The 20,891-nt window shown below is 36.7% G+C and overlaps 1 protein-coding gene and 1 pseudogene across 1 annotated transcript in view; one reads left to right on the forward strand and one right to left on the reverse strand.

The window, feature by feature from the left end:
* LOC119607020 overlaps positions 1 to 7,731 on the forward strand; it is a 28,370-nt pseudogene extending 20,639 nt beyond the window's left edge.
* Positions 7,732 to 10,491: 2,760 nt separating this feature from the next.
* Positions 10,492 to 20,891, reverse strand: part of LOC119607021 (sushi, von Willebrand factor type A, EGF and pentraxin domain-containing protein 1) — a 42,519-nt gene continuing 32,119 nt past the window's right edge. Inside the window, 8 exon segments of the mRNA XM_037960724.1 lie at positions 10,492 to 11,610; positions 11,679 to 11,792; positions 11,862 to 13,249; positions 13,514 to 13,606; positions 13,882 to 14,170; positions 14,233 to 14,445; positions 14,518 to 19,836; positions 19,901 to 20,891. Coding sequence (XP_037816652.1) covers positions 11,579 to 11,610; positions 11,679 to 11,792; positions 11,862 to 13,249; positions 13,514 to 13,606; positions 13,882 to 14,170; positions 14,233 to 14,445; positions 14,518 to 19,836; positions 19,901 to 20,891 — 8,439 coding nt within the window. The 3' untranslated portion in view covers positions 10,492 to 11,578.

Raw genomic sequence — 20,891 nt, forward strand, 5'->3', positions numbered from 1 at the left:
AGAACTAGAACAGAACTAGAACAGAACTAGAACAGAACTAGAACAGAACTAGAACAGAACTAGAACAGAACTAGAACAGAACTAGAACAGAACTAGAACAGAACTAGAACAGAACTAGAACAGAACTAGAACAGAACTAGAACAGAACTAGAACAGAACTAGAACAGAACTAGAACAGAACTAGAACAGAACTAGAACAGAACTAGAACAGAACTAGAACAGAACTAGAACAGAACTAGAACAGAACTAGAACAGAACTAGAACAGAACTAGAACAGAACTAGAACAGAACTAGAACGAACTAGAACAGAACTAGAACAGAACTAGAACAGAACTAGAACAGAACTAGAACAGAACTAGAACAGAACTAGAACAGAACTAGAACAAACTAGAACAGAACTAGAACAGAACTAGAACAGAACAGAACTAGAACAGAACTAGAACAGAACTAGAACAGAACTAGAACAGAACTAGAACAGAACAGAGAACAGAACTAGAACAGAACTAGAACAGAACTAGAACAGAACTAGAACAGAACTAGAACAGAACTAGAACAGAACAGAACTAGAACAGAACTAGAACAGAACTAGAACAGAACTAGAACAGAACTAGAACAGAACTAGAACAGAACTAGAACAGAACTAAACAGAACTAGAACAGAACTAGAACAGAACTAGAACAGAACTAGAACAGAACTAGAACAGAACTAGAACAGAACTAGAACAGAACTAGAACAGAACTAGAACAGAACTAGAACAGAACTAGAACAGAACTAGAACAGAACTAGAACAGAACTAGAACAGAACTAGAACAGAACTAGAACAGAACTAGAACAGAACTAGAACAGAACTAGAACAGAACTAGAACAGAACTAGAACAGAACTAGAACAGAACTAGAACAGAACTAGAACAGAACTAGAACAGAACTAGAACAGAACTAGAACAGAACTAGAACAGAACTAGAACAGAACTAGAACAGAACTAGAACAGAACTAGAACAGAACTAGAACAGAACTAGAACAGAACTAGAACAGAACTAGAACAGAACTAGAACAGAACTAGAACAGAACTATAAGAGAACTAGAACAGAACTAGAACAGAACTAGAACAGAAGTAGAACAGAACTAGAACAGAACTAGAACAGAACTAGATCAGAACTAGATCAGAACTAGAACAGAACTAGAACGGAACTAGAACAGAACTAGAACAGAACTAGAAGAGAACTAGAACAGAACTAGAACAGAACTAGAACAGAACTAGAACAGAACTAGAACAGAACTAGAACAGAACTAGAACAGAACTAGAACAGAACTAGAACAGAACTAGAACAGAACTAGAACAGAACAGAACTAGAACAGAACTAGAACAGAACTAGAACAGAAGTAGAACAGAACTAGAACAGAACTAGAACAGAACTAGACAGAACTAGAACAGAACTAGAACGGAACTAGAACAGAACTAGAACAGAACTAGAACAGAACTAGAACAGAACTAGAACAGAACTAGAACAGAACTAGAACAGAACTAGAACAGAACTAGAACAGAACTAGAACAGAACTAGAACAGAACTAGAACAGAACTAGAACAGAACTAGAACAGAACTAGAACAGAACTAGAACAAACTAGAACAGAACTAGAACAGAACTAGAACAGAACTAGAACAGAACTAGAACAGAACTAGAACAGAACTAGAACAGAACTAGAACAGAACTAGAACAGAACTAGAACAGAACTAGAACAGAACTAGAACAGAACTAGAACAGAACTAGAACAGAACTAGAACAGAACAGAACTAGAACAGAACAGAACAGAACAGAACAGAACAGAACTAGAACAGAACTAGAACAGAACTAGAACAGAACAAGAACAGAACTAGAACAGAACTAGAACAGAACTAGAACAGAACTAGAACAGAACTAGAACAGAACTAGAACAGAACTAGAACAGAACTAGAACTGATATACGAGCAAAACATCCGTAAGCTAATTTCACGTTAGTCCATTTTGACTGTAAGCTCTTAATTAAAACGCATGTATGTGTGTATGTATTTGAGAAATATTTAAGATTGTATGTATACAATACATACATATTTGCTTTTAAATCTCTATTCTTAATTAAGAAGTGTACGATTTTTTTTAGCAAATCCAAGACATGGGAATGTACAGTTTGGAAAGTACTTACATTAAACACATTATGAATCTATGTTTTAAAGGAAAAAGTATACTTTTTCCTTGATTTAATTTTATTTAAAAACTTGTATAATTTCTTTCAAAGTAAGTGCTAAAGAGAAATAATAATAATATAATTTTTGCATTCGTTATATATATTAGCATGCAAAACATTATAAACAAACTGATACAGTGGGGAACAAAACCATTCATTGGTTGTACATATTGATTGTTAACTGGACTGCTAACACAAACTGTTGACTGAATAAAAAGACTGAATGTTGGACTGCTTACTAGACTGCTGACATAACTTTTAAATATTTGACTGGACTATAGAGAATAATTGTTATTATTTTATCCTTTACTGTACAACTAATAGTGTGTGTGACCATATTATATGTGTTTCATTATATCTACATCTTTGTGTACATCTGGCTGTAGTTTTATGCCCTCACACTAAACATTTGCAAGATGATGATGATGATGGCAAACTAAAATTTCCGCTTTTTTTTATGGAAAAATATTTATTATAATCAAACAAAAATTTATAAAATAAACAACTTTTATAAACAAGAAATAAATGCAGAAACATGAGAAAACAAACATAATAACATGTTCTATATACATATTGTCTCAATTTTATGACTTTTTTAAAGTAAACTTTTGGTCAACAATTCCAATAGAAAGAAATGGGGACTTGACTTGCTGTAGATTGATTTGTTAATATTTTGACGTTAATGCTAATGGTTGTGGTATTTAGACATTAAATTTAAATTAGAAGAAAATATTTATATAAAGTATTTTTTAAAATAATTTTTGTTGTATTTCATTACAGATACGAAACATATAAAGCAACACTTAAGAAAATACCCGCCACAAGATTGTCACGTTTAACCGAGGCCTTAGCCAATTACGATCCAGTGCTCAATGAATATTTCTTTGATCGGCATCCTGGAGTTTTTACACAAATTCTAAACTATTATAGGTATGACAAAAGTTCATTAATCGATGTATCAATTAATATCGAAAAATATCAATTTAAAAATTAACATTTCAGAACTGGTAAACTTCACTATCCTACGATGTTTGTGGTCCGCTATTCGAAGAAGAATTAGAATTTTGGGGTTTAGATTCGAATCAAGTGGAGCCATGTGTTGGTCCACCTATAGTATACACAGAGATACTCAGGTTTGTTGTTTCTATTTTATACATTATTTTTAGCTGATTTTTTAAATAAAATTTCAGAATACCTTAGCAATTTTGGATAAATTAGATATTGATAATGAAAAACCTTCCGAAGAACAAGTGGCGAGATTATTTGGTTTTGAAGATTCCATAAATAAGGGACAATTAAATTGCTGGCAACGTTTAAAACCAAAATATGGGCTTTGTTTGATGAGCCCTCTAGTTCAACGGGAGCTAAGGTAGGTTGGAGTTCGCATATACTTCTTTAGATTTATCATTTCTTATTCTTACATCCCTTAGATCGTTGCCAGCATGTCCGTATTTTTCATATTCGTTTCTGTGATATCTTTCTGCCTAAAAACCCATCCGGGTTTTCGAGTAGACTTTACGCCCACCAATAGTCAGCCATCATTAACAAATTTACCGATCATACCTCAACAACAGCAACAGCCGCCCACACTAAATGCGTCCTCGAGTCGTGAGTTTAATGGCAGCAGTATACCGCTGCTACAGCCTCTATTCAAAGTCATTAATTACACTAGTCCCTTGGGTGGGAATTATAGCTCGGCCTTGGCCACGCCCATAGCCACCTTTAGTTTGGAGAAATCACGTAGGAATGAACGCACTCGACGCCAGTCGGATGATGCTCGTCATGCCCATGGTTGGCATCAGTCATTTGGCCAGCCGCATGAGGCCTTTTTCTATGTGGAACTGGTGTGTAATGTGTGGTTTTTCTTTGAGGTTATCATACGTTTTATAGTAAGTTTTCTTGTATCTAATCAATCTGTTGTCTAATCAAATTTTTCTTCAGGTATCTCCCAATTTATGGCAGTTTGTCAAGTCACCGGTCAATATATTGATTTTGTGGCCACTTTAAGTTTTTATACAGACGTTATGCAAAGGATGGGTGAATATACGGGACTATGGGAGGCATTTTCCATTGTACGGATAATGCGTTTATTTAAATTGACACGTCATTCGCCTGGTCTGCGCATATTGATCCATACCTTTAAGGCTTCTGCAAAAGAACTTACATTGCTGGTGTTTTTCCTCGTCCTGGGTATTGTTTTCTTTGCCAGTTTGGCTTACTATGCTGAAAAGTTGCAGGTATTTGAAATTTCCACAAACATATAACATTTTATTTATTCACATTTATTTACATTGTTTAGGATAACCCGGAAAATCAATTCAAAAGCATACCCTGGGTCTTTGGTGGGCCATTGTAACAATGACCACTGTAGGTTATGGCGATGTGGCACCTAAAACATATCCTGGCATGTTTGTGGGAGCCTTATGTGCGTTGGCTGGTGTCTTAACAATAGCACTTCCGGTTCCTGTAATTGTTAGCAACTTTTCCATGTTCTACTCACACACACAGGTAAGTGTAAGAAACAATAAATGACTGAAGTACAGAAGGGTAGAGGAAAAGAGAAAACGTAATCGATTTATCTTTTGTGAAATGTTGCAATTATTCTTCTGAACAGTAGACATGTTTATTAAATTACTGGCGCCATTTGCAACATGTACATATTTTATTTAAGATGTTTATTTAAATGCAATATTAAATTATAGTTGTGATATAATGACATTTTTAAAGGAAAACTTGACTGGAATATTTAATTTTTCATACAAATCTAAAATTAAATTTTTTATTAAAAATTTCTTCTAGTTCAGTTCTAGACTAGTTATAGCTAAGCTCTAGTTTAGTTCTAGTTCAGTTCTAGTTCAGTTCTAGTTCAGTTCTAGTTCAGTTCTAGTTCAGTTCTAGTTCAGTTCTAGTTCAGTTCTAGTTCTGTTCTAGTTCTGTTCTAGTTCTGTTCTAGTTCTGTTCTAGTTCTGTTCTAGTTCTGTTCTAGTTCTGTTCTAGTTCTGTTCTAGTTCAGTTCTAGTTCAGTTCTAGTTCAGTTCTAGTTCAGTTCTAGTTCAGTTCTAGTTCAGTTCTAGTTAAGTTCTAGTTAAGTTCTAGTTCAGTTCTAGTTCAGTTCTAGTTCAGTTCTAGTTCAGTTCTAGTTCGTCAGTTCTAGTTCTCTAGTTCTAGTTGTTCTAGTTCTGTTCTAGTTCTGTTCTAGTTTGTTCTAGTTCTGTTTAGTTCTGTTCTAGTTCTGTTCTAGTTCTGTTCTAGTTCTGTTCTAGTTCTGTTCTAGTTTTCTAGTTCTGTTCTAGTTCTGTTCTAGTTCGTTCTAGTTCGTTCTAGTTCTGTTCTAGTTCTGTTCTAGTTCTGTTCTAGTTCTGTTCTAGTTCTGTTCTAGTTCTGTTCTAGTTCTGTTCTAGTTCTGTTCTAGTTCTGTCTAGTTCTGTTCTAGTTCTGTTCTAGTTCTGTTCTAGTTCTGTTCTAGTTCTGTTCTAGTTCTGTTCTAGTTCTGTTCTAGTTCTGTTCTAGTTCTGTTCTAGTTCTGTTCTAGTTCTGTTCTAGTTCTGTTCTAGTTCTGTTCTAGTTCTGTTCTAGTTCTGTTCTAGTTCTGTTCTAGTTCTGTTCTAGTTCTGTTCTAGTTCTGTTCTAGTTCTGTTCTAGTTCTGTTCTAGTCTGTTCTAGTTCTGTTCTAGTTCTGTTCTAGTTCTGTTCTAGTTCTGTTCTAGTTCTGTTCTAGTTCTGTTCTAGTTCTGTTCTAGTTCTGTTCTAGTTCTGTTCTAGTTCTGTTCTAGTTCTGTTCTAGTTCTGTTCTAGTTCTGTTCTAGTTCTGTTCTAGTTCTGTTCTAGTTCTGTTCTAGTTCTGTTTAGTTCTGTTCTAGTTCTGTTCTAGTTCTGTTCTAGTTCTGTTCTAGTTCTGTTCTAGTTCTGTTCTAGTTCTGTTCTAGTTCTGTTCTAGTTCTGTTCTAGTTCTGTTCTAGTTCTGTTCTAGTTCTGTTCTAGTTCTGTTCTAGTTCTGTTCTAGTTCTGTTCTAGTTCTGTTCTAGTTCTGTTCTAGTTCTTTTCTAGTTCTGTTCTAGTTCTGTTCTAGTCCTGTTCTAATTGTGTTCTAGTCCTGTTCTAGTTCTGTTCTAGTTGTTTTCTAATTCTGTTTCACTGCAATTCTAGATCCTTTTAAGATTAGTTCTCTTTCCAATACAACATATTATTTATCTTACAGGCTCGTTCAAAACTGCCAAAACAACGACGACGAGTTTTACCCGTAGAACAGCCACGGCGCAAACGTGAACCTGGTCCTGCGCCTCGTGGTCGAACGCATGCATTCAAACATGCCTCTCTTACACAGGGTTCGGTCACCGGTGGCAGCATACCACATCATACACATCATGCACCACTATTTAAGGAGCCATTTGCCACAGCAAAAAATTGGTAAATTTTAAACAATAACTGAGAAAAAAACAATTTGCTTTTTTTTTGCAATTAATCGTTAATAATACATATGTATTGTGTATGTATGTAAAAGCTGCAAATATGTATGTATGTAAATGTTAACAAATCAAATACTACAACATAATTTGTATAATTAAATATCATGCATTTAACATAAATATAAATATTTTAGTAGTTGCAGGCTGTAAAGCTTTTTTAAGACTATTATTTGATTTTTTTTTTTAATTTTTGGATTTTTCATTTTGTTGAAAAAAGAAATGTTTAATTTGGTTTTGGCCCAAAATTTGTTTTTGTTCATTTAAAATGTGTTTTCTGTTCTTGATTTTCGATGGTTAGAAACACAAACAGACAGCATGAATGGTGTAAATGTTAATGGTGTTAGTATTATAGAACGACCACAAGTACCCCTAACTGGCATAGGTTGGAATATTACTAGATCATCGGAAACTTCTATACAAACATCACCTTTAAATATTAGATCGGCGGGTCCAGCGGTCATCAGTTGTAAGTAGATATGACTTGGATAAAATGAAACTGAAATCTGTGTACTTTTTTCACTACAAAACTTATTGGATGTTATTCTTACTTTTATGCATAGCCCTGTTTTCCTTGTTTTCTTTTGAATCCAAATGTAGTTCTTAGCTAACAACTCACCCATTAATCCCACTAGTTTAAAACTTTGTTTTAAAATAAGTAGTTTTTAATGTAAATTGAAACTAAATTTCTTTAGAAATAATATTTTTTATGAAATTTAGAGAATTAATTATTATCTTTTTATATATCTTCCCTAAAGCTGACTATTTAAGCGTACCACCGGTACAAAGCTTACAGCCTAGGGCTGCCACCACCGGTAATGATTATCTAATGCCCTTGCAGCCCAAACTTTTGGCTAATTTAGGTATGAGTTTTAAACAAATAAATAAAAGTAAACTTAAAATTAAGAAAAACTTTCTTCCAGAACAAAAAGATTCGGTAAATACTATGGATCATGTGAAATTTGATCATCAACAAGAGCATCATGACAAAGAGAATTACGAGCAGCAGCAACATCATTTGCATCAATTACATCATGGCCTGCGTCATCGTTCTAATATTAGATCCATGCTCAACGTGCCACCAACACTAAGTGTTATAAATACCCAAATGCCTCCGAGTGGCCAGAATTTGGAGAATACCTTGATAACAGAGGCAGAAATCAAGGCCAAATATTATAATAATCTTAATGCTGAAAATTTGACTGATGAAACTAAAAGTTCTACCAAAGAGCATTCTTATTCAACAGCACCAGCACAAACACTGCCTACTCATCACCCGCCCCCTTCAAACACGGACCAACGCCAACAGCAACATCATCATCATTTGCAGAGCCTGCAGCCGAAAGTCACTCTGCTCGATGATGGCAGCGATCAGTGTGATGAGTGTGATGCATATCAAGAGAGCAGTCGTCAGGACAGTGATAGTGAAAATAATTTAGCATTTATTACTAATGCCTCTACACCAGCACTCCATGAAGATCAACTGAACGATAACCAGGGCAATGAGGAAAGTTTATTTTCATTTTCAATGAACTTAATGGGTGAAGATTGAATTAATTAAATTTATGGTTAAAAACTAAAACAAAAACAAAAAAGAAGTTAGAAAATTTTTAAAATTAGTACAATTTTAAGTAAAAACTAAAAACACGAAACTAAAAGAGGAAAATGTTAAAATATTTACAAAACGTAAAATGAAAACAACTACAAAATCGTTCGCACACATCAAACATTTACATACAAAGTTTTATAAATTTGTGAGATGAGATGCAAGTTACTTAACCAAACTCTGTAGCCCAGCAAACTTTTACTACCGCGGAAGTCACTTCATTTCTAGTTCACTTCAATCCTAGTTCAGTTCTAGTTCAATTCTAGTTCAATTCTAGTTCAGTTCCAGTTCAGTTCTAGTTCAGTTCTAGTCAGTTCTAGTTCAGTTCTAGTTCAGTTCTAGTTCAGTTCTAGTTCAGTTCTAGTTCAGTTCTAGTTCAGTTCTAGTTCAGTTCTAGTTCAGTTCTAGTTCAGTTCTAGTTCAGTTCTAGTTCAGTTCTAGTTCAGTTCTAGTTCAGTTCTAGTTCAGTTCTAGTTCAGTTCTAGTTCAGTCTAGTTCAGTTCTAGTTCAGTTCTAGTTCAGTTCTAGTTCAGTTCTAGTTCAGTTCTAGTTCAGTCTAGTTCAGTTCTAGTTCAGTTCTAGTTCAGTTCTAGTTCAGTTCTAGTTCAGTTTCTAGTTCAGTTCTAGTTCAGTTCTAGTTCAGTTCTAGTTCAGTTCTAGTTCAGTCTAGTTCAGTTCTAGTTCAGTTCAGTTCTAGTTCAGTTCTAGTTCAGTTCTAGTTCAGTTCTAGTTCAGTTCTAGTTCAGTTCTAGTTCAGTTCTAGTTCAGTTCTAGTTCAGTTCTAGTTCAGTTTCTAGTTCAGTTCTAGTTCAGTTCTAGTTCAGTTCGTTCTAGTTCATTCGTTCAGTTCTAGTTCAGTTCTAGTTTAGTTCTAGTTCAGTTCTAGTTCAGTTCTAGATCAGTTCTAGTTCAGTTCTAGTTCTAGTTCTAGTTCAGTTCTAGTTCTAGTTCAGTTCTAGTTCAATTCTAGTTCAGTTCTAGTTCAGTTCTAGTTCAGTTCTAGTTCAGTTCTAGTTCAGTTCTAGTTCAGTTCTAGTTCAGTTCTAGTTCAGTTCTAGTTCAGTTCTAGTTCAGTTCTAGTTCAGTTCTAGTTCAGTTCTAGTTCAGTTCTAGTTCAGTTCTAGTTCAGTTCTAGTTCAGTTCTAGTTCAGTTCTAGTTCTAGTTCTAGTTAAGTTCTAGTTCAGTTCTAGTTCAGTTCTAGTTCAGTTCAGTTCTAGTTCAGTTCTAGTTCAGTTCTAGTTCAGTTCTAGTTCAGTTCTAGTTCAGTTCTAGTTCAGTTCTAGTTCAGTTCTAGTTCAGTTCTAGTTCAGTTCTAGTTCAGTTCTAGTTCAGTTCTAGTTCAGTTCTAGTTCAGTTCTAGTTCAATTCTAGTTCTGTTCTGATTGAGTTCTAGTTCAGTTTTAGTTCTATTTTGTTCTAATTCATTTCTAGATCAGTTCGGTTCCAGGCCCAAAAAAGTGTCCGTTTTCCTATTTCACGAATATATTTTTTATAGAAAATTATTTTTATAAATTTGCATTTCAATTACAAAATAAACAAAAAGCTGACGAAATGAAAAGGATCAGGTCATTATAATATTTTAGATATTTTAGATGCTAAAATTAACAAATTATTCATGGTTTCAGTTAAAACATAATAAAAACATACATAAGTACAGACATATGTTAAGTTTCTTAAAAAAATCCATAATATTAAAATGAAATAAATTTAAGTAATTAAATTTTCTTTACTTTTTTTTAACAAGAAATTACTTATAAAATAGTATTTGCTAAATTTTTGCATAAATATAATTCAAAATACCGAAGGGGTTTGAAAGTGATTAGCCAACATGTGTTAATCATATTGTTGTTTAAAGCAAGTGGGTTTTATTTGAATATTTTTTATTAAATTTATTTATATTACAGAACATGTTGTGTGAATAGTATGAGAAAAAAAAAGCTTTTTAAAATGTTAAGAGAAACAAATTTTTGATGTAAAGTTTTTAATTATTTTATTAAAATGGAAGAAAAGTAAGTATGGAAAATTTTGTATAAAACGATCGATTACTATGGTTAAAGATGGATACAGAATGCTCTCTCTCTCTCTGAGTCGCTCTAGAATAAACTTTATTTCAGAATACGATAACTACTATCGGCTTGATTTAATCGCTTTTAAGTTATTAACCCAATAAATTGAAAACAATTAAAATTTTTATTTAATTTTTTTTTTTTTTATTTATTTTAAAAAATAAATTTTTTATTATTTAGTTTTGTATTGCATTCTTCTTATAAATACAATTAAGTAGAGAGTAGTCAGATTTAAAAATAATTGAAAATTATGAGTTATCATCGCATTAATTTATGTAAATAATATAATATATTTATATTAAAAGATAAAAAAAAAAACAATTTCTATATAACTAGTCTTTTGAGTTATGGTACAAAAACATATATTCTAACAATATTTAATTAAATTTATTTTTTTTCTTGTGTAATTATATAAAGACTAAAATGTGTTCGTAAAGAATAAATTTGCAAATTTTTTATTGTTTTAACATCGTTGTTGTTGTTATGTTTTTATAATTAAATTACAAAAAATTAAAAAAAAAATAAAATACCTATAAATTAAACAATACGAACTAGAAGCACATGCACTCTTATATATAAAAAAAAAACTTTAAATATTTAGATTTCTATATATGTACGAGTATAAAGAACATATTTTTTATGCAGTTTTTTTCTAAATAATTAATTATAAAATATAAAATTTGTTTATTAAAACGTATTGCATTTTTTCTGGTAGTTTTTGTTAAGTTTTGTATTGTATTGGTTTTGATTTCGAAATGTTTTGTGTTTAACAGCTTTTTAAAAGCTTTACATTAAGCTGAGTAATTTTTTTCTTACTTAATTTTACTTAAATTATAAAATTAAAAAAAAATAAAATAATAATAAAAAATAAAAATTAAAAAAAAATATTTAAAGAAGAAAAACTAAAAAGTCGTTAGTTAAAAAAGTAGAGACAATTTTACATTTTCCAATGAATTTCATTTTATACACAAAATTACAGCAAATCAATATAAAGCTTTTAACAAAATTTCTTGTTGTTTTTGTTTGTTATTTTGTATGTACATGCCGAAAAAAGCTTTAAAAAAGCTAACGGCATTAAGGGCCTTAAGTAATGAATAAAAACTTAATTAAATTAGCTTCTTTTTTTAAAAAAATACTCCAAAAATATAACTAGAATCTAGAAATCCTTCTTCTTCTTCTGCTTCATTCATTACTAAAGCCGTTAAAATAATTAAACTTGTTTACTGTACTTCACTATCACTATCACTCTTTTCTGTTAATTAAAAAAAAAGAAAAAGAAAATTATTGAAAATTATAAAATTTTAAATAATTCTTACACACCTTTTTTGCCTGTATAGGCATGTCGTTTTAGTCGATCATATAAATCATCCTTGGTGCCATAAAGAGAAGCATTCGATCTAGCCAAGGTACTCATTTTACCGCCTCCATGTAGTCCTTAACAAGAGAAAACAATATAAATTAATAAATCCCTTTTATTAAGTACTTTCTAAACTTTAAACTTACCATCCTTCATATAGGTTTCATTATAGAAATTGGGCATTTCCCAACCATCTTCCTCATCATCATAATAATGAGCATAAGTGCTGTGATGAGAAGGAGCTATAGATTCCGCATAAGGTGTATGAGCTCCATAATAAAAGTTCACTTGTGAACCGGTCTGATCAATGGCAGGTGAAAGCATTTTCTTGGGATCACGTCTCTTAGTCGAACGTACACAAATCATCCATATAAGAAGCACTATAACTATGATAAAGATCACAGCTCCAGCAATACCACCAGCTATATAGGCAAATTCAGAACGTTCAGCACAATGGGGACCAGTGAAAGAACCCACACAGCGACATGAGGGAGTACCCTTCAAATCCTTAACACAATTGCCTTGGTTTTCACAGAAACCATCACAAACATCGGTACACTCCATGCCAGTGCCATTGAAACCGGGTTTACATTCACATTTAAAGTCATTGGTTTCGCGCACCAAGATGCAATAGGCATTGGGATCGCAATGGGGTCTACCTTCGGCAATTTGTTCGCAGGGATTGGTACATTCTGAGGCTGAGGTGGCACCGGTAATCTTGGTGCTATGATTGGGTGGACAGTGGATGCAAGTAGTTTGTTGTGAGTCAGGTTGATAGAAGCCCTTGGGACATTCTTCACACATATTAAGGGTACCATTGAGATAGGTACCAGGTGAACAGACAGGTAAGGTACATTCTTCAACTGATTTCGAGCCCACCTTGGGGGTAGTGCGTCCCAAAGGACAGGCAGCACAGGAAGGCTGAACACCTTGCAAACGATAAGTACCACGAGGACAAGGTTCACAACGACCATCCACGCCCAACTGCATACCAGAAGAACATTCATCACGACATTCCTTGCGTGAAGTAGCCTCAGCAGAGCGAGTAGTTTGTCCCAAACCACACAGTTCACAGCTAAACGAACCTTCATTGGGTTGATAGAAACCATGACCACAAGGTCTGCACAAGCCAGTTTCCGAATCAAAGTATTTGCCAGCAGGACAACGTTCTTTACAATTAGCAGCCGAACGAGCTCCAGGACCAGCAGTAACGCCAGGGCGACCAGCAATAACAGGACATTTGCTGCATTGCAATTGGCCAGCTTCAGACTGATATGTGCCGCGTTCACAAGCAATACAAGTTTTGTTGGTGGTATCATAGTAAGTGCCAATAGCACAAGGAACACAATCGGGTATCATGACTACTTGACCCACCGGGCAAGCATATTCAGAGCCCAGCTCCAAAGAACCTGGATCAGGTACAGTATTGGGTAATATATCTTGAACAGCAAATTGATCATCTTCCAAAATAAGTTTCTCCAACAAAGACTTAACGGTAGAACGTTCGCCTGAGGAGGTGTGTATGACAGGATCACTAAATTCAAAATAGGTTTAAAAGATTAATAAATTTGTTTTTATAAATCTGAATTTATAAAGGCATTTTGTTAGGCACTGTAATGAATATGATTTGATTTTAGTGAGACAGTTTTTCTTTTCCCCAAACCACCACCAGATTATGTTTAAATTTGAAATGTTTTTATGAAATGCTTAAGGTTAAGTTTTTGGTTTTATAAAAGCTTTAAAGGAGGTGTACTAAGCAGCAGCATTAAGTTTAAAGCGTTTAATATTTTAAACATACTTCACTGCCGGGAAAGAAATTTCCAGCGTGTATGTATCGCCGCCAGTTTGTTGGCGTCCTTGACGACCACGTGTATCAGGTTCTTCGGCTTCGCTATAAGTTTTGGATAATTAACATACAATTTTAAAACACTGAACATGCTTTTTTTTACAAAAACAACAAGGGTAAACAATTGGTAAGTCCCAATTCCACATACTCTTCTTTGTAACTTGGAGACCTACCAATTGGAACCCTCATAATACATAAACTAAACAAATAGTAACCGAATCACTATTTTCCCACAAAATCATTATAAATGTAAACATTTAAAACACACAGAGAGTAAATTTTGAAGATCACTTCTATAAAAAATTTGCAATTTAACTTACTTCAATACAGGAATTTCAGCTTCTAAAACATAAACTCCACCATCCTTGACTTGACGTTTAGCGCGATTGCTTTGACCGCCGCGATAATGATCACACTTGACATCGATTTGAATATCCTTACATTCGCGGGTACCTTCGACAGAGTAAGAACAGAAGTTCCAATCTCTATTAAGAGAATTAACAGAGTTGGTAACCTTTTGTCTAAGTACTCCTTGACCAGCCTTATTACAGAGAACATCCGAGGGGAACAACATTTTAATGCGGAATACACGTTGGGCAGGTTTAGAGGCTGCAGAAGAATAATATAAATTTATAAAATATCATTCCTGAGGAATCTGCAAAAAAACTTACGAGAACAAGAGGGATAAACCAAAGGCATGGAAGGATCTCGAGTAGGACGCCAGAAACCTTCAGCTCCGCAAGTATAGAACTCAGGAACTTCTTCGGAGAATCTCAAACCAGGATTGCAAGCAATTTCGCAAACCTTGAATTGGCCGCCTGCACCCCAATCTTTGCAAACTTGTACACCACCCACAGGATCGGCCAAGGGAGGACAGAATTCAGCTAAATTACAAAAACAAAGACAATTAATATTAGAATCCTGAAAACCATATGCAAAGAAAAGCTAAAACTTACTCAATAAAGAAACCTTGAAACTGCAGGAAGCTGTATTACCAGCGGCATCAGAGGCGATATAAGTTATATCGTAAGAGCCCCACAAGAGCGTAGTACCAGGACGATGACCATTACGTTCTACAATCTTCGTAACACCAATATTATCGCTAAAGTGAGGTTCATCCCAAGTAACAACGGCCGAACCGTTCTTGGCAATAACCCACAAATCTCCAGGGCAATGTTCGACCACTGGTGGTTCCTTATCAACCTGTAATTGTTGGCAATTGGGACCAGTATAACCATTGGGACATCTACGTTGGCCACACATTGAAGGTACGGTACGTTCTACACCACCCGAAGTTAGCTCATAACCAGACCAATTCAAAATAAGACCATTGTACAACACCGGTTCGGAACGGCAATCACGCACTTGTTTTTGAATTTCTGAAGTAATATCCAAAGCGCGGGCCCATACTTGAGCTTTAGTAATGGTGCCTTGGAAGCCAGTTTCCGAGTATGATACTGCATATTTAGAATCATCAGGTTGTGGACGACCAAGAACAGACCACAAGAATTGAGGCAATACTTGACCTTGAGCATATTCTACCTTGCTGGCAATAAGACCTTCGGTTATCAATTGCAATTGACCGGTAACACCATCCCAAACAATAGCTACATGATGCCATTGACCATCATTGACTGAAGTGTATTCACCAAAGGAAAGGAATACATCTTGGTAGTCGGCAAACAAAGAAACTTGTACACCACTGGAATGAGCTTGTAACATAAGACGGCGATTGCTGGCCATATTGGGAGATTCCACACCATACAAAGTGAAGAATATACCAGTATCATCCTTTTGAGCGAATTGCACCCACATGGCAATAGTTAAGCTTGAAGATTCACCCGTAAAGAATGGTACAACTTGAGCAGCAGTGGAACGGGAAGCATCACTGAAGTAAAGATCATAATCAACTTGTATGGTCTTACGGCAGTCATCACCAGTCATATTGAAAGGACATTGACAGTAAAAACCATTGGTTAAATCGACACAGGTGGCGCCAGGAGGACAAGAGTTATCCTTACAGTCAACAATATCTTCTTCGCAGTTCTTGCCTGTAAAACCTTTAGGACAAGCACAGGTATAACCTTCGCCAAAATCAATGCAAGTGGCTCCATTTTGACAAACATTAGCATCACAAGCATCGAATTCATATTGACAACCAATACCCGAGTAATCCATGGGACAGGTGCAGTTCAAGCCAGAGCCGAAATCTTGACATTTGCCACCATGCATACATGGATTGCCAATACAACGTTCTGGAGCAGTTTCACAGTTTTTGCCATCGGTGCCGCTAGGACATACACAGAAATAGTCCTGGAACAAATCGATACAGTTTGCATTGTTTTGGCAAGGGAGCACGGTATTACAAGTGGTGATTTGTGTTTCACAGTGCAAACCACTCCAGCCTTCTTGACATACACAATCGAATCCACCAACGCGATCACGGCATTGAGCATTGTTCAAGCAAGGGTTGCTAGCGCAGTCATCGATGTCAGTTTCGCACAATTCACCAGTGAAACCATCTCTGCATACACATTCGAATTTATTGTCCAAATCCAAGCAACGTTCAGTACCCACTGGGTTGCAAGGATCGCTTAAGCATTCATCAATTTCAGCCTCACAACTTAAGCCCACAAAACCAGGGCGGCACTTGCAAGTAAAACCATCTAATTGATCGACACAAGTAGCTCCATTTTGACAGGGGTTCGACTCACAATCATCAATTGTATGCTGGCAGTTCTTGCCAGTATAACCAGGTTCACAAGTACAACTATAGCCATTCACCAAATCCACACAAGTACCTTCATTAGCGCAAGGACGATCAGCACAGTCATCGATATTAATATCACATGAGGGACCAGTCCATCCGGGATGACAGACGCATTCATGATCGAAAAGGCGATCCACACAAGTACCATGTTTGCAAGGTTCCGACAGACACAAATCAATCTTTTCTTCACAACGTTTGCCAGTAAAACCAGGAGGACAAGCACATTGGAAGTCATTTACCAAATCAGTACAGTTGGCTCCCAAAAGACAAGGATTTTCAGCGCAATCATCTATATTTGTTTCACAATTGAAACCTTCCCAGCCGGGTAAACATTCACATTTGTAACGACCTTGTTGCAAAGCCTTACAACTGGCTCCATTGGAACAGGGGTTTCCATTAGCAGTACAGGGATCAATAGTGACATCACAGTCTTCACCAGTATAGCCACTGCGGCACAAACAAGTAAAGTTTTTGTATCCGGGTTCATTCTTGCACATAGCACGAGCTGGACAGGTATTTTCCGAACAATCGCTTACTTCTTCTTGACAATTAATGCCAGAGTAGCCAGGTGGACATTCACAGCGGTAACCTTGAGGTAAATCAGTACAGGAGCCACCATTATAACAAGGTTGTGAAGCGCATTCATCGATATCGATTTCACAACGTTTGCCAGAGAAGCCGGCAGGACAGAAACATTGAACTCCATGACCCATGGGAACACAGAGACCACCATGTTGACAGGCTCCCTCACCGCAAATAACAGGCTTACATTCTTCACGACCCTTAGTACCAGGACCATCAGTACGCATGTTCGAGGGACATTCATTACAGGTTTGTGAACCAACATTGCTTTGATAGAAATTAACTGGACAAGGTGAGCAGGGAGCTAAGCCAGTTGATGAGTAAGTACCAGGAGCACACTTTTGTCTACACAAGTCCTTGGTAGAAGCGGCTGGTTGGAAGGTGAAGGTATTTTGAGGACAGGCTTGACAATCCTTGAAGCCTCCAGTTGGAGGATCGGTGGTAAACGAGTTGCGTGGACATTCCAAACAGGGCACTAAACCAGTGGGAGAGTAAGTACCATAACCGCAAACTGGAACACAATCGTTCAAAGATTTGGATCCCTCTTCTTTGGTGTAAGTTCCAGCTGGACAACGTAGGCAGGTTCCTTGGCGGTCACGATTTTGATAGTAACCACGTGGGCAGTATGTGCAGATATTTTGACCAACAGCAACATAAGTACCAGCAGGACAATGCAAACATCTAGGAACATCACTGGTATCCATATTCAAAACTTCACCAACACTGCAAGTAAAGCCGCGCGAGATATTACTCTTCAAAGCACGGAGTGGTGGACATTGATTGCCAATATGTGAGATATTCAAAAGGGAATCAATGACAGCACTGGCATATGGGACACTCAAGTCGAAAATCAAATTCAATGTTGAACCGCAAAGGGCATACAATTGTGGTTGTCTGATGGCGGGTAAGATGGACAATATAAAGTCCATGTTAACAACATTTTCTTCCAACAAACTGGGCACTGACTTAAGGAAAGTAACATTCATGTTAACATTAACAGCTGAGCAACGTTGTGAGAGTAGTTGATTTAAGCCGGCATAATGTTGAGATAAGGCATCTTGGTATTTGCTAAGACAAGATTGAGCAACAGCACCATTGGCACGATATGTCACGGAAGCGGTAACTTGGTAATCAGCTTGTTCGGTATTTTCGGATACACAATCAGGTACCACAGAAGTAGGTTTCCACAAACGAGATGTTTCGCAGGAGAAAGTCTTAATAGGTTCTCCATCTGTAAAACGGAAACCAGACTTACAGGTTGCTATACACTCGATACCATTATCGCCAGGTAAACAGTTAATGGCTCCATTCGCCGGAGGTTGAAGTTCCCAGTCAACACAAGGAGAAGCCTGCACGGATACTTGGAAGTTACAGAAGGCCTTGTTGTTAAACTTATCAGTAGCGGTAACGGTGACATTTTCAAAAGCTCCAATAGGAATTCTAGCGCGTTCAGGAGTGAAAGTTAAGCGAACTTCACCGGATTCATCAGAGGTCTTAATACGTTTACGGGTATCATTGAAGTTGACATCATAGCTTTCTTGGCGATCCACCAGTTCGATAACATAACTTTGAGGACATTGCAATAGTGGTGGGGTGACATCAGGAATTGTAATATTGATTTCGCAAATAGCGACATTGCCATCATAATCAAAAGCCACATATTTCACTACAGTATCCTTGAAGATATACGAAGGTGTCTTAAAGTTTTGAGGCTTAACTTCCAAACGAGCAATAGATCCAGAGTTATCAACAGCAGTAGGTTCTGTGAAATTAACGGGCAGAATAGCGCCATTATCATCACGTCTAACGATGATAGGTTGTTGAGGACAATTTTGGAAAATTGGTGGCTCATTGTCTACACAAGGTGAATAACCATAATCATAACCTAGCAAAGGTTCCTTCTTGGGTTCTTCGCAGCCCATCAGTTCGAATTTCAAACAAGCATTGTCCATGTAACTGACAATACCCAAGATAACGAAACGAGCTTGTACATATTTTGGCAGAGTTATCATGGCAAGTTCACCATAATTACCAGGATCACGCATAGTCAAGTTGAAGTTGGGGAAATAGACCACATAGTTTTCATTTTCGGCTTGTTTATAGAAGAAACGAATCTCGGTAGGGCGACCAACAATATCATTGGTGACAACACCCTTAACAAGAATGGCTTTGACACGATAGATTTGACCCAAATCTACACTGACATAAGTGAAAGCTTCTTGCTTGCCACACCAACCAGTTGCAGAGTTGAGGCGAATATTTTTGGCTTCATAGTTAGGACGTTCCGAGGTGGCATTAATGGCGGAGTCGGGTATTTTGCCTGAAGTCAAACCCAAAGGTTTGATGACCTTGCATTCGGGTTCTCGCATACAAGTAATGGGTCTGGGGTTAATGAGGATATAACCAGGACGATTGCAACCAAAGAATACTTCAGATCCCTGTTCATAGCTCTTGGCAATTTGACGACCATCACTAGGACGTCCAGGATCTTCACAAACGGGACCCTCACAACGCAAATCTCCAAAGTCCCAAATACCATCAGCTTGACAACGTACCACATTGTCGTGATGAGAAGTTTGACCGGCTAGTTTGAAGGTATTTTGACAGCCAAAGAAGAAGTTGCTCTGGAAGCGGGTATCAACATATTGACCATATTCAGCACCAGGTGTAGGCATGGGTTCATAACAATCTACGCGAGGACAGGAAGGTTGAGAACCAGATAGCCAGTAATCGGGTAGACCAGGTTTGGGATCATAAACACATTGACGGAAACCAGACGAAGCGGTAGATCTCAACTGACGACCAGGAGAGTTGCAGTTAATGGTAACATTATCGCGGAAAGGCACCAAAACAGATTCAGGATCTGGGCGTACCACAGATAAACCTTCCAATTTGTCATCGGGCAAGGAAACACATTTAGCATCTGGAAAATAACAAAAATATTTTAGGGTTTTTTTGAGAATAGCGTTAGAAGATTTAATACTCACAATTACACTCAGGAACTGTGCCATTCCATTGTCCACTAGACAAGCAAAGCAATGAAGAACTGCCAGACATGATGTAACCAAAGTTACACTGGAATTTGACAATATCGCCAAAGTGATGATCATTTTTATCGGTCAACAATTTACCATTTTCAGGTTCTAATAGAGAAGGACACATGACAGGAACACAAGTCTTATTACGTTGATAGATATCACCATCACGTTCACCAGTTTCTGATCTTTCAATGGGGAAGCCAGCAGTACCATTAGCGGTATATAATTGATAGCCAGTGTTACAGGCACAGGCAAAGCTACCAGGAGAATTGACACACTTTTGATCACAACCTCCATTATTCTTGGAACATTCATTAATATCCACACAATCAAGACGAGTGCAACCCATAGCTTCCATACGTATACAGGGAGCACCAACATAATCTTGAATGCGGAAACGTACATAACGGGCCTCAATAGGCATAGGCAGGTTAAGAATGGAGAGAGTAGGTTCGAGTATTCTGAATTCTACAGCGGTGCCATCAGGATTGGTGTAATCTTTGAAGACATCAGTCAAATCATCACTATATTGTAGTCGGACAGCCGAGGTAAAGGCAATATTGCCATCAATACGTTGAACGGAAGTAGTGCGGAAACCACGCAAAATAGTGGGTGCTTTAAGATCAATCAAAATCCAATTGGCTCCAGGCTCAGCAGAAGCACCACACCAACCACTTGAGGTCAAACGTACCATACCCTTAGTAAAACCTTCTTCACTGGGCGAAGTCATAATGCTTTCATCGGGAACACCACCATTGCTAAGACCCAAATCTCCAACAGGACGGCATTCAGTGGTAGGAGCAAAACCAGAGCGACACTTGCAGTGGAATGAGCCAGCTGTGTTGGCACACTCGGTAGTGGCCAAATCACATTGAGTCGAAGTACATTCATTGATGTCCTCACAAGTGGGAGGATTTTCGAAAACTTGTTCTGTATTGCA

This window comes from Lucilia sericata, unplaced genomic scaffold (genome assembly GCF_015586225.1).
Source record: "Lucilia sericata isolate MDLA Ls3-8-SP2 unplaced genomic scaffold, ASM1558622v1 Contig000645F_arrow, whole genome shotgun sequence".
Lineage (NCBI taxonomy): Eukaryota > Metazoa > Arthropoda > Insecta > Diptera > Calliphoridae > Lucilia > Lucilia sericata.